The sequence below is a fragment of the Chlorocebus sabaeus genome, chromosome 14 (assembly GCF_047675955.1).
Source record: "Chlorocebus sabaeus isolate Y175 chromosome 14, mChlSab1.0.hap1, whole genome shotgun sequence".
Classification (NCBI taxonomy): domain Eukaryota; kingdom Metazoa; phylum Chordata; class Mammalia; order Primates; family Cercopithecidae; genus Chlorocebus; species Chlorocebus sabaeus.
In genome coordinates, this window is record NC_132917.1 from 20,353,230 (window position 1) to 20,367,367 (window position 14,138).

The 14,138-nt window shown below is 55.9% G+C and overlaps 1 protein-coding gene across 1 annotated transcript; it reads left to right on the top strand.

The window, feature by feature from the left end:
• Nucleotides 1-2,027: 2,027 nt before the first annotated feature.
• Nucleotides 2,028-13,754, top strand: GDF7 (growth differentiation factor 7). Its single transcript, XM_038006616.2, has 2 exons — nt 2,028-2,593; nt 5,417-13,754. The coding sequence occupies exons 1-2, from the start codon at nt 2,212-2,214 to the stop codon at nt 6,376-6,378; spliced, it is 1,344 nt and encodes a 447-aa protein (XP_037862544.1). The 5' UTR covers nt 2,028-2,211; the 3' UTR covers nt 6,379-13,754.
• The last annotated feature ends 384 nt before the right edge of the window (nt 13,755-14,138 follow it).

Consider the following 14,138-nt stretch of genomic DNA (forward strand, 5'->3'; position numbering starts at 1 on the left):
TCCAAGAAGCTAAGTGGCCTACTCCCACAAGGACAGCAAGGTGCAGGGATTCCGACCCATCCCTCATTCCTAAGCCCCAACGTGGCAGGGGTGTCACGTAATCAACAAACGTTGATTTGTAACTGGTTGTGCCAAGAATGTGCTAGGACCCCTCCGCTCTCTGCCCTACACAGCCGGGTAAACTGAAGCCAAGACAAGGCAAGCAACTTGCTGTCACCCAGGACTCCCCGAGCCTTTGCACAAATCTTAGCCGCGGGCGCATGGCTGCAGGGGGAAAGGAGCCAAGTAACATAGTAGGACCCAGCATCGCGTCAGGGAGAGACGGGGGGCTGGCAGGGTGGGGGCGGCGGTGTTTGTCACCGACTCTCCAATCCCAGTCCCAAAGGCAGGGTGGACTATCCAAGCTCGGTCATCCCAGATCCCCCAGGTTCCTGCTACGAGAAGCCCCTCAGCGCCGGCAGCGCTGACCCTGGCCTGGGGGTCTGCCCTTCCCGGCAATGTCAGGCCTTTCTCCTTGGCATCCATCGACCTTGGGGTCTGCGAGGACTGAACCTCACTAGGCCTCTCTCTCCCACCCGCAAACGTTCTCTAGTGTTATGCGGCTCAAAGCCCCAAGCTGAGCAGGCGCCGCGTCTCTGCGGTGGCCGAGAGGGCGATGGCCGAGGAGTTCGTTTGGGACGAAGCAGCGGAGTAGGGGAACTGGGGAGCCTGGGCCGGAGTCAGCCCAGGAACTCCATAGGCCGGGCCTCTCTGTGGGTCCCAGCGCAGCGCAGCCAGGCGGGCGTCGGGACCCACGCGGCTTTGGATTCGGCGAGCGACCTTGCTTTGAAGCTGATCACCCGCTCAAGGTGATCGCAACGTGCCCACCCGGTCTAGATTCTGAGTTCTGCAGCAAATGCAATTTTAAAGGAAAAGGACCCGCCTGTCCTTCTCCGGCAGTTCTTTTGGCCCAGGCCTTCGATCTGCTGAAAGTTTCCGATCTAGGGGGATGTCCAGGCTGCCGGCGGAGCAGAGCCTATAACCCTCCCTTCCGGCGCGTTCCCCTGAGACTTGGCCTCCACAACCTGTCCTGCCGGCCGCGGAGCAAAGTGCTCTGCCGCCCGCGGGAGTGCGCCCCAGGGCCTCGCAGCTGCCGGGCGTCCCCGCCATCCACCCCGGGCCCCGCGCCATCACCACCGCGAGGGAAGAAGCTCGGAGGCACCATCCCGGGGCTCTGCGCCGTCCGCTCTCCGGGATCCTGGTCGCTCACGGACAAAGCCGGTAGCTGGTTTCCGTTAGCTGCTGCCCTCACCCCGAAGGCGGGCGGAAGGTCGCCAGTTGGACGCACAGCCAAACTCTCAGTGCACTCCCGCGCGAGATCCCCCATCACCCGGGGATGCCGCCCTCATTCCGAGCTCCTTCTAGAGCTCGGCTCCCGCTGAAGCGCAACTTCCGCGCCCAAACCTTGCTTTTCCGACGGGCCGTCCGCGTCCAGCCGTCTCTTTCCGGTCTGCCCTTTCAGCCCCTCGCCCCCCCTTCCTCCCCTACCGGCCCCCTCCCCTGTTCTGGCCGCCCGCTGCGATCCTTTGGGGGCTGTGGCTAAGCGGGGAACCGCCGACCCGCGATCCGAAACGCGCCTTTGCGGCCGCCGGGCGCATCCTGTGGCCTCTTGCGCGGCCACTGGGACTCGGCGCGAAGCGGTCTGGAGGGCGAGCCCTTCCGTGGTCCCACCTCTGCCGCCCCGTCCCTGACACTGGGAACCAGAGCGGGGAGGGGCGAGTGTTTCTCTGTGGGGGAGTAGGGAGGAAGCTAGGCGGGTGCGCGCGGTGCCCCAAGCCTGGAACCAAGGAGTGCGCGTTCGTCTTGGGCTCCGCGCGGGTGGAGGGGGGTCGCCCTGCCGCGGGGAGGGGAGGCGGGGCACCCGGGCGTGTCGGGAGGCTGGGGCCGGTGACACTCGCTTGGCGAGGGTGGGGGCGAAGCGCTGCGGTAGTGGGGGGAGGCTCCGGCCCTGGTCTCCACTATAGGCCCTGGTGGGGGGCGCATCGCGGTCGCCGGAGCTTTCAGCAGGGGGCGCTGCTCCGGGCGTTGGGCGGCGGTGGGGTGGGCCAGGAGGGGGGGCCGCGGCTGGCCGCGCACACTTCCCCCATTATTAAACACTATGTTCAAAAGGCGCCGGGGGACTTCCCGGAGCCACGGAGCCCGCGCCGCCCGCCCGCCCGGCCCACGGAGCCCATGGACCTGAGTGCCGCCGCCGCGCTGTGCCTCTGGCTGCTGAGCGCCTGCCGCCCCCGCGACGGGCTGGAAGCGGCCGCCGTGCTACGAGCGGCGGGGGCTGGGCCGGTCCCGAGCCCGGGGGGCGGCGGCGGCGGCGGGCGGACTCTTGCCCAGGCTGCGGGCGCCGCGGCTGTCCCGGCCGCCGCGGTTTCCCGGGCCCGCGCCCCGCGCCGCGCCGCGGGCTCCGGCTTCAGGAACGGCTCGGTGGTGCCGCACCACTTCATGATGTCGCTTTACCGGAGCCTGGCCGGGAGGGCTCCGGCCGGGGCAGTCGCTGTCTCCTCCTCGGGCCATGGTCGCGCGGACACGATCACCGGCTTCACAGACCAGGCGACCCAAGGTACTTTACACCTCTTGTGCCCGCCCATCCAGTCAGGTCCTGGGCTGAGACCAGCCCCGCAGCCGTGCCGCCGCTCCGTTACATTTGGGGCCGCGGCCCACCCTCAGGTGATAGAAACTTCGCCGAGGCCAACACTTTCCAGCCCGCTGCACCTGGACTGTGGCGAGAGTCGCGGCAGCTCCCGGGGCCCGGTCCCGGAGGGCTGACTGGTCCCTCTCCCAGGTTGCCCTGGCCTTGCAAGCCGGCGGGTCACCCTCGAGGCGGCAGGCAGAGGCTAAGATTCGCTTCTTGGGGAAGGGTCTGGAGTGGCCTCAGGCTTAGAGCCCTCGGAGAAGAAAGGAGGGCAAGAGTTGTGTTCCCTGGAGTCACACCGAGAGGAGACTGCACAGTGGTGAGGGTGATGGCTGCTTCCTTGCAGCAATTTCTGCAGCTTCCAGCCTCCTGGAGGCCACACAAATTGGGGGAAGCCCAGGGAAAACTAGGGCAGAGGCAGGTATCAGACTAAAGTAAATCACCCTGGAGAGGCTGGTGGCATCACCAGGTATGAGGAGTGCCCTGCTCAGCAGGTTGATTTGGGTGGTCATGGCTTGTATGTGTGTGACGTGTGTAGTTATGGGTGCCTGTATCTGGTGCTGGGCCCCTGGGAGAACCAGAGGTCAAGGATTCTGGTGGTGCGGGGAGGGGAGGCCTGCTGGGGACCCTGCAGGAATGCAGGCCTCTCTTAGACAAGCACCCCACCTTATTCTGCCCTGGGCCTTCCAAAGGTAGGATGTAGGTGAAGCTGTGGTGTGGCTGCTGTATGTCATCTGGATTTTATTAATCTCCATTGAAATCACTAAAGCAGATAGAGAAAATTTAACTAATTTCAGGCGGAAATGCAAGTAATTTCGGCTTTAATTTTATCCAGTCAGAGACCCAGCATGGAGGGCAGGAGGGAAAGAAAGGTGAATAGGGTTGGGAAGTGAGTGGGTGGGGCTGAGGCTCCCTGCTTGGGAGCCACTGAGTCAATACACCTCAGATCCTAGCCTGGGAAGGCAGGCAGAGGCCTTGCAGTGACCAGGTCATCCATCCCCACCAGCACATGCCCAGTGCCTAGCACAGACTGCTTTATTTTGGGTACCTGGACATCCTGGTACTCAATCTCCAAATGGCCCTATGGTTCGGTTAGAACTATCAAGGCTTCTCTGACGGCCTGGCCTGACGTGGTCCCTGGGCTGGATGCTGGGATACTTATAGGAAGCCCTAGTTCTGGTGCACAGGGACAGGGAATACTCTAGACTGAAGGGTGCCCTGTAGTCTCCCAGGCTGCAGAAGGGGGTGTGCTGGGCTCTAAGCGGGCACAGGCACCAGAGTCTTCTTAAGGTTGAGCTAGTTCTACCATGGTCTCAGATAGGAGATAAATCCTTTCTGGGGAGCTCAGCTTGGCTGGCTGAGCCTGAGAGGCCTCCTCTCCCTCCTCCCTCTTGGGGGAAATGGAGTGGCAGGGCTGGTGAACAGGGAGAGGCAGAGGATCTGCAGGGAATCTCAGATGCTCCTTGTGTGGCCCCAAGTGTGCTTCTCCAGCCTCCCTCTCCACCCTGAGTCTCAACTTGGAGCAGGGATGCTTGAGGTCCCCAGAAGCCATTGACAGGGACAGAACCAGGACCTCAGGGCCTGACATTCGTGGCTGGTGAGCAAATCCCCAGTGGTGGGGGGAGTCTGCACAGTCTCTCCGAGTTTAGGGGCAAAACGAAACCATATGACCTCCTTCAAAGGGAGCTCCTTATCTGCTGCGTGGTGGAATTTTAAATTTTTTTTTTCTGAGCCCAAAAAGGAAAAAAAAAAAAAGAGTGTCCACATTAGAAATAAAACCCCTAAGCCCGAGATAAGTCACTACGGAGGGAAGAATGAGCTCGCGAAGGGACAGACAGGCGGCTCCTGGAAGCGAGACCTCATTCGGGACGCTGCCCTCACTGCAGCAAGGTCATTCGGGGATGCCCTGCACCCCTCCGGGAGGTTCCTTTGCCGCCTTTCCCCCTCTTTCGGAGGCCGCGGGAGCACCAAGAGGAGGTGCGTTTGGGATTGCGGTCGCGAGCAGCAGCGCCCATTGCTGTAAGACCTGAGACCTTGGGCGAGTCTGGCCCCTACCTAGGCCTCGGTTCCCCTTCGGCAGAGAGAGGTTGGACTAGAGGGTTTTTGTGGCCGTGCAGACGAATTCTCCTGGACTAATCGCCGATCTCCAGCCTGCATGGGAGACCGTGGCCAGCGGGGATGTCCAGGCTGGGTTGGGGGAACAGTGGTAGCGGAAGAGTTTTCAGGAGACAAGAATTTTCCGTTTTCGCACAGCCGGGACTTTCGGCTCTCCTGGGGGATCAGCAGGGCAATAACGATAAGTCTCCTTAAGGCCCAGGACCTCAGGAGTGGGTGCACGACTTCTTTTCACCACCGGAACTCTGATCTCGGATTCTGGCCCCGCAAATCCATGGCTCTGGGTCAGGCCGCGGAACTGTAGCGACTTTCAGTCCTGGTCTTGGGTGTAGGAGTGCGCTCCTGGTCCCGCGGCTCAGGGGTATGCAGTGATGTGGGTTGTTGGGGTGATGGGACTTTTGGCTTCCTAAACAAAAGCCCGGTTCCGATAGCCCGGGCGAAGGCGTCTGCTGCTCTGGGCCAGGCTGGCAGCGTTCAGGCTGGGGCAGAGACGCGGGGTTGGGCGCTGGCTCCAACAGGCCTCGCTCCCATATCGAGGGCAGCTGGGCCATTTGCTGTTAGGAGGCCCCGCGCCGACAGTGTGCAGGATTCGCTCTTACTCAGCTCTTTCTCTCTGTCCCTGCCGGTCCCTCGCAGACGAATCTGCAGCCGAAACAGGCCAGAGCTTCCTGTTCGACGTGTCCAGCCTTAACGACGCAGACGAGGTGGTGGGTGCAGAGCTGCGCGTGCTGCGCCGGGGATCTCCAGAGCCGGTCCCAGGCAGCTCGACTTCCCCGCCGCTGCTGCTGCTGTCCACGTGCCCAGGTGCCGCCCGAGCGCCACGCCTGCTGTACTCGCGGGCAGCTGAGCCCCTGGTCGGTCAGCGATGGGAGGTGTTCGACGTGGTGGACGCCATGAGGCGCCACCGTCGTGAACCGCGTCCCCCCCGCGCGTTCTGCCTCTTGCTTCGCGCAGTGACAGGCCCTGTGCGGAGCCCTTTGGCACTGCGGCGTCTGGGCTTCGGCTGGCCGGGCGGAGGGGGCTCTGCGCCAGAGGAGCGCGCGCTGCTAGTCGTCTCCTCCCGCACGCAGAGGAAGGAGAGCTTGTTCCGGGAGATGCGCGCCCAGGCCCGCGCACTCGGGGCCGCTCTGGCGGCACAGCCGCCGCCAGACCCAGGAACCGGCACCGGGTCGCCAAGGGCAGTCACTGCCGGCCGCAGACGGAGGAGGACGGCCTTGGCCGGGACGCGGACAGCGCAAGGCAGCGGCGGGGGCGCGGGCCGGGGCCACGGACGCAGGGGCCGGAGCCGCTGCAGCCGTAAGCCGCTGCACGTGGACTTCAAGGAGCTCGGCTGGGACGACTGGATCATTGCGCCGCTAGACTACGAAGCGTACCACTGCGAGGGCGTTTGCGACTTCCCTCTGCGCTCGCACCTCGAGCCCACCAACCACGCAATCATTCAGACACTGCTCAACTCCATGGCGCCAGATGCGGCGCCGGCCTCCTGCTGTGTGCCCGCGCGCCTCAGCCCCATCAGCATCCTCTACATCGACGCCGCCAACAATGTTGTCTACAAGCAATACGAGGACATGGTGGTGGAGGCCTGCGGCTGCAGGTAGCGCGCGGGCCGGGGACGGGGCAGCCGCGCGGCCGAGGACCCCCAGCTGATGGGCAGCAGAGGGCCAGCCTGTCACCGAGCGTGGGTGCAAGTCCGATGTGACCCAGCGCCCTCTCGGAGGAGGGAGAGCACACGTTCACACTGACACACACTCGTGCAGTCACACACACATTTACTGGGGACAGCATGTGAAAGCCTTGGGAAGAGATGCCCTGCTGGTACCGAATGTCAGAGCCTTGTGTATTTTGCAAACAGATAACCGTGGCGCCCACTGCCTCCATTTGGGGAGGGGAAGGTGTTTGTGCTTATGTTGCAGTAACAGGCAGGAAAATCAGGTAGAAACGGGTTAGGAAATTGGAAGCTCCAGAATGGGAGAACTAAAGGGGTACTCGAGCATGTTTTATCTCACCCTTTCTTGTCTCTGGCCCGACGTGGGGGCATCGCTTCCCTGGGTGGCTGAGCGCTGCGTGGTGCACTCCGTGATCCACTGCAAGGCTGTAATGCCCTTTCCGAGAGTTTGTGTTGCATGGGGCCGTTTACTCTGGAACTGTTGCAAAAAGCATCTTTTTTTTTTCTTTTTTAACTTTTAAAATTTAACGTGCCCCTGCTTCATTTTTGAAAGGGAAGTTTTGTCTGAAAGAAGGTGTTGTGGAGCTTCCCAGATTTGTGCAAAGGTCGGTACCGCCCCCCCCCCCGCCTTTTTTTTTTTTTTTAAATCAATTCCAATTGGAAATGTTCTGGAAAGTGGAAAGGGTATTTTTCTTTTTGTGGGGAAGTGAAATGGGGGAGGGGTTTAAACGGCTGAGTCTGATCTAACAGGGTATTGGGGTGGGATAGGAAGCTCCCCAGCTGGTCAGGGGGAGATGGTACCCATGCTTTGGGTGGCTTAGGAGGAAGTTAGTGCAATGGCCGGGAATGGGGAAGGTGGGGATGGGGGAGGGGAGCTACTGCTTTTCCTAGAGACCTGCCAGGAGGTTTTCCTAAGAAGCCGGGGAAGAGGCTCTCCGGGCTTGAGAGGCAGGGAGGTGTCCTAGGTCCCACTCCAGCCGAGGACTCTGCCACGTAGGTGCAAGCTCCCAGGGGCCGACCCGGGCTTGTGCTAGTTATCAAGTACGTTGGCCTCTGCTTTTTACCTGCATTCACTATGTTGTTGCTGTAGTTTTTGGCAGTGTGATAGTAACGGGAAGTGAAGCCACACAAAAGTGCTTTTGTCAGACTTCAACTCACAACCCAGACCTTTAGAGCAGGGGGAAGGTTTGCCCCTTCCCCTCATCAGCTCCTTGGCTTGGCTGCTGTGCCCTTGGAAGGGCAGGGCCTTGGTGTGGGGGAGCAGAGGTGGAAGCCTATCCCCCAGTTGCCAGATTTTGCCCCGAAGAGTCTTATCGATGGGAGGGTTTTCTAGGCATGTAAAAGTGAGTTCGAACATTCAGCCTTCACTGTTTGGTTTGATTTGTTTATGCCTGGGAATCCTCTGTGGCTTTTTGTCAGTAGGCTGGGAGAGGGAAACTAGTTGGACTCCACCTGTCTGGGGTGAGGGCTTCTTAGAATAGCCCCGCGGCCCTCCCAGTGCATCTGTGTGATGTGCAGGACTTTCCCCTTCAGAGTCCTGGGGAGCATTAATTCCACCCTGTGTTGGATGCAGGACAATTCATACACATTTTGATTCTCAGTGATTACACTCTTGAGAGAGAGAAGACAGACTTAGGATTTAGATACAGCTAATTTACTTATGGGCCCCACCTGAAGCAATTGGTTTTCATCCTGTAAAATTCTCCCAAAAGAAAAAAAAAAAGCATGTGTTACTCTTAAAATTAAGATGTCCCCCCTCCTACTATGTGAATTTATATTCTGTGGCTGTATGAGTAGCTATAAATAACCAGAAAATGAACAGTGTCTTCAGGTTAAAAATTTTAAAAATGTCCCAAAGTGGCTGCGCTGGTACAATTCCACCTTACTTTAGTGACTGGGCAAAGATTGTCCCTAAATTTGTGGATTTTGCCAGAGACGCCTCACTCTCGTTTTCTAAACGAAGCTTGTCATAATGAAGAATTATATAAAAAATATAGCACTAAAGTGTTAAAAGTTGTAGTATTAGAAGGTTTAGAAAGGAAGTTAATGACAAAGTGCAGTTAAATGTTATTTTGAAGAAAGTCTAGGGTATTTAATATCTTTGGATAAAAGCAAACATTTTGATAGTTTTTTAGTGACTAGGAAAAACAATTTTTTGGGCAGAAATGTCTTTAGCCTGGCTTTTTTATGGTAGGGAAAAGAACTGTCAATTTCCCCTCATTCCTTCTGATGACCTCCTTCTAACGAGATGTGTTGTGAGTGGTGTGGGAAGTAGGTACCTTCCTGCATCTTGAGTTCAGGTGGCACCGGGGGGAGGGGTGTTGTCCTTGGACAATGACCGTTCCTTCCATGGCCCCATACCCTCAGTGTGCTCTTTGTTTACTGGATAAAAGGAATGCTTCCCAGATTTCTCTGGAGCAGGTGAAGCCCCCAGGGGCCACTCTGCCCAACCCCCTGGCATCTCAGTCCATTCACTAGGTGAATGCAGAGGATCCACTTCACTCTGTAAAAATGACAACAAAGGGCCAACACGTGGGACAGACGGCTTTTTGCTGCTAAGATGTGGTTTAACTAGCATTGCCAAGATGTGGAGAAAAGCGTTCTGCCAACACAGTTGGTAGTAGCACCCTGAGCTGTCTTCTAGGTAGTGGGGGACAGGCCTGGGTGACTGGCATGAACTCAGCTTCTCTGTTGCAACCCCCAGCTGGAGTCTCCAGTCACTATGGATGGGAGAACTGACAGGCAGAGAAAAAGCATGTCAAGACTGTGAGTAAAGGCTGTCCCCTCAACCCCAATCTGAGCTCACCAAAGTCTCCCTCCTAAAGTAAACAGAATTTTCCATTTCGTTGGGAGAATTGTGCACTACTAGTTGACATCATTTGAACCATGATTTCCAGGTAGTGAGTAGGATGTGGTATCCCTTAGGGAGCTCGGGGCAGGCCAGCTGGGGCCCAAGGGGGGCTGGTGCTGGGTCTGTCAAACACGAAGATAGTCTGGTCACTGCTGCTTGAAGCCAAGGCTTTCGTATTAAGGAGGATCACCCACACTGGCAGGCGGGCATTTCCACTGATGCCCAAACACACTTGCCTTGTTGAATCCTGACTTTCCAAGCAGCTGCGCTGGGTCTTCCAGAGAAGGTGGCAGGCTTTGCCGTCTTAGCTTGGGGAAGTCAGGCTTGAGCTGTGCTGTCATTGTATCCATGCTCCCCTTCACCGTACCCTCCTGGCAACAATACGAGTTGTGGATTTTGTGATAGGAGAATCCAGACTCCACGAAGCCCAGGGCAGTCTCTTCTCCCTGGCAGCTCTCATGATGTCGGCAGGAGTGGGCGCCTCACCTTGGCTACTGAAAGAGTACCGATAATCCCGTGGATGGAACAGGACGGAGTGTAATTCAATCCCTACACATTGTATATGCTGTCGGCAATTTCATTTAAACTCACAGCAGAAAACAACTAGGATTTGTAGACTGATTTTCTTCTTAGAGCAGGGAGAAAAATGACGTTCTTTCCAAAAGCAGCTAGTGCAGAGATAAGGTCAGGCTCTTCCTGTGCTTGAGTCTGGTCTCCAGGAAATCCAGTGGCAGGAAGAGAGTGTCCTGTGGCTGCCTCTGGGTGCACAGAATCAGTGGGCCTCGCTGATTCTCATAAGAACCTGTCGTCTCAGGGAGACAGACCTCCCCCTGGCCCTCAGTGGGCCATAGGCCAAGAGGCCTGAGTCAGATCGCGCAGTGAGCTGGAGGGAGCAAGGCTCTGAAAGCGGCAGTCTAGCAGAGGGAGCTTGGGCCTGCGCTTGCCCCTCAGAAAGTGTCTGGATTGGGAAGGGAAGAGAAGAGAGGAAGCTGCGGAGTGAACCCAGCAGCCAAACTTTGGGCAAGTGGAAAGTAACTAGATCCCTCTGGGGAATGGTATATCTGAGCTGCACCCGAGTCAGAGCCCACTGTGGGCTTCCGAGTGCCCAGAGGCAGCTGCTCCCACAGCATGGCCTGCGCCCACCTCAGGGGAAGCCACTTGGGCCAGGGCACCACAGGGCGTCTCCTGAGAGAGGTCTGAGGCTAGTTATGGGCAGTCACTTCCCTGCTGGAGCTTCATCTTCTGTCCTGTAAAATGATGCCCTCTCCAGTTCCAAGGTTCTAGGATTTTACCTTGCCCTAAAACCCACTCAGACAGCTTGAAGGCAAAGCAAATGTGATGGCTCCTGGAGAAGGTCTTCTCCCAATCCCAGTCCCAGAGCCATGTCTTACAGGTTTCGCAGCTCTTGCCTGTGCGTGTGCGTGTGTGTGTGTGTGTCCATTTTACTCCTGTCCTCAGTAGGTGCCTCATGGATGTGCTTTGAATTCCCCTGGGCTGAGGCAGGTGCGGGGTTCAGCTACCCAGAGCCAGGAGCTGGCTGAGGGCACTGCCCACCCAGCTGCAGTTCCTCCTGTGCTCAGTGGGGTGGGCACTGTCTGAGAGAGCTAGTGCTGGGAAGGGCTCTACCTGCTGCCGGGGCCTCTGCAGGCAGAAGAGGAAAGGCAAGACTCTGCCTGGTTGGTCACCCAGACAGGGACCTGGGACTGTCCCAGAAGCCCTGGACGAGGCAGGCAGGACTGTCCCAGAATGGACTCCTTGGGTCCCCACCCCCTCCTCACCACCATGCCCATGTCTGGCTCTGAGGTCCCCTTGCAGCTTCCCAGGAGAGTGACCCTGGGGTAGCATCAGACGAGCTTATCTCTCTCTTCCTTTTTATGATCTGGAAAATGGTGGGAGAGGTTAACATAAAGAAGCACCAGAAGGGAGGACCGAAAAAGATGTTTTCAGACAGCTTGGCATCTTGTACCTGGAACCTGCTGACCATATAGACTGGAGCAGAGCTGTCTTCCTCCCTCTGTGCTTTTATGGGCTTTAATCTGTGTGCACAGCTTAGTACATCACAAATAGTAACTCAGAGTGAGGCTGTAGTGAAAGAAGCCTATTTTTTTTTTTTCAGGAGGGCCACCGTCCTAGCCTGAGGAGACACCTGGTGGACACAGACTGCAGGGAGAGGGTTCAGAGTTGGCCTAGTGAATCAGAGGGGTGACTGAGGGCCCAGAAGTTGCCACATGAGCTCTGATCATCATTCATGGGTGCTGTCTGCCCATCACCTGCAGGTACCCACCTTAACCAGAGCTTGGCTTGTGGCCTGCAACTTGGCGACAGGCCTTTGGCTGGGCAGAGTTTGGGCTGGTGCTTCATAGTGGCAGGAGCAATTACAGCAGAGCAACCCAGGATGGGTGGTCATTGAAGAATGGGTGTGAAGTCACTGAAAAATCAGACCGAGTTTCAAGTTATGCTCACAGTTGCTGAAAAAGCAAAAGTGACGCCCTTAGAGCAGCAGAGCAGCGTGCGGCGGTCCACTTCCTCCTCCTGTGCAGAGCTTGCAGGCCTCTTCTAGCATCTGTGCATGGTGCGCATGTGTCTGTGACAACAGAAAGGGCTGGTTTCTCTCACACATTTCCCTGACCATGGCAGGGGGCTGCAGTGGTCACAGAAACTTCCGGAGAGACGAGTTTCTGTACAGTCAGGTGAATTAGTTGGCAGGACAGCTCGGTGACGATATAAGAAGTACCGTTTCACTCTTTTTGTCAGATGAACTTTCTTCTGCTAGTTTAGAAATGCTTTACTCCAGAGAGGGCCACCTGGTAGAAGCTGTATTACAGAAACTTTTAATCCCTTTTCTATGTCAGGGGATGCTGAGATAAACTGTCTAGAAAAACAAGGAGAAGCTTCTGACTGTCACACCCAGGCCACTTCCGGCAGAGTGGTACAGAGCTGCCAGGGCGTGGCCAGCTGCTTTGCATCTGCATTCCTGTTTCATGACCTTTTGCGTTGTGGGCCAACAGGAGTGCCACGTAGTGGGGGCTGGAGATTTGGCCCGGCAGGAGGTCGGCACGTAGCTGTCTTCTCTGCAGAATACCTGCACTGCTCCATCTGACCAGCAGTGGCAACAGCCACACCCAGTTCTGCATCTAGCTCCTGCCCAGACCTTTGGCTGCCAGAATCTAGAACCATGGCTGACCAAAGTGAGACTTCCGAGTAAGGTTAGTTCACAGGCATCCTGCTGAATTAGGAGACAGGAACTAATCCGAAGTACACGGGGCTAAACTTCCCTGGAGGACACTTCCTGAGCTGCAAGATGGGAACGGACAGCACCAAAGCTGGTGAGCTGGTGCAACTGCACACACCTTTTCTCTGTTTTTCAGTACTCACAGGTCATCCTGGGGAGATCTCTCATGGGCCATGGGCAGCCCATGCCTGGATTTTTTGGTGAATGAGTCCAAAAAGCAGTGACCAGGTGGGGTTGAGGGCCTCCCCTTACCTGCGCCTTTTTATCTCTGAGTGACTGAGGGCTGCCAAGGCTAGACAATACGCATGTGTCCTGCATCCTCCCCTGGCCTGGGGCAGCAGCATCTGGGCTTGGGGTGAGTAGGCTGGCTTGAGGAAGGAGATGCCCACAAGCAGGGCTCATTTCCTGGGTCAGGGCCTGTCAGACTCAAAGTCAGCCCTTTAGCATTCTGTTTAAAAAATGATGATGCAGTTCAGTGAGAAAGAAAGCTCAGGATAAAATGTGTTTTCTGGCGGGGAAATACTCACGTGTTCTAAGCCAGGAACACAGAGACTCTCAAGAGAGGCATTCTCTGGCATTCTCTGCCTTGGATAAATCATGGATTAAACATGAGCATCCTTAGAATAATTTTATTTTTGTATTTCACTTTACACTGTAATGCAAACAGCTTTTATGTTTTCTTTGACAAAGAATCATAATTGAGTCACTTTTGGTCTTTTAGCTAGAAGCATTTCACCCTAAATGAAAAGTTAATGCATTTTTTACAAGGATTAACATGCTAACTACAACTTGCCCTTTCAGCAGATGACAATAGGGGTTCTGAAAAGTTTGGACAAAGTCTTTTTCTTTTTGCATACAAATAAAGCAGCAGATCATTTCTCTGAAGGTTGTTGCAGAGCTCCTGTACCAGCTTACAAAATGATGCTGTTTAAGTAGGCCTCGGGTGAGCAGCAGAATTCTGCACATGACGAGTGGCCTGCAGCTTAAAAAGCAAATTTCATCTGATTCCAGTACTGTGATTTTAAGGAAATGGTAAAACTCAAAGTGTTAGTAATGCCATCAAGGCTCAACATGCCATTTCCTCAGCAGCTAAAGACAAAAATAATTATTTTGGTGAGGGGATAGAAGTCCTTTCGCTTTGCAGTGACACCCACTTTTTCTTCGCTTGGTTTGGGAGTAATGAGATTGGGGTGTGGGGGGACATTAAAAACTCATTTAAGGCAAACTGAAATCTCTTTCGTCAGCATTCTTCCTGCTGGTGTAGCCAGAGCAGAACTCCGAGGCTTGCAGGCTGGGCTGTCTCCTTGCTGCCTGGCCTGGGTGTTTATTTGGGCAACGCAAGCTGACATCGTGAGGTGTTGCCGATGCCCAGGCCAGCTAGCAGGGAGCCCTCCCAGGGCTGGTGGAAACCTATGTGTATATGTATTCTCAAATTTAAATAGATTGTACATAGTGAAATGTAAATGACATGTAAAACAGCAATCTCTATTTTTCTTATTATATAGCAGTATATATTTGTTAAACATGCTTGTATACTCTTCATTAACCATTTTAATATTTTGTACAGATAAGTTGATTAAATATTTGATTCATAAAACCACTCATGACT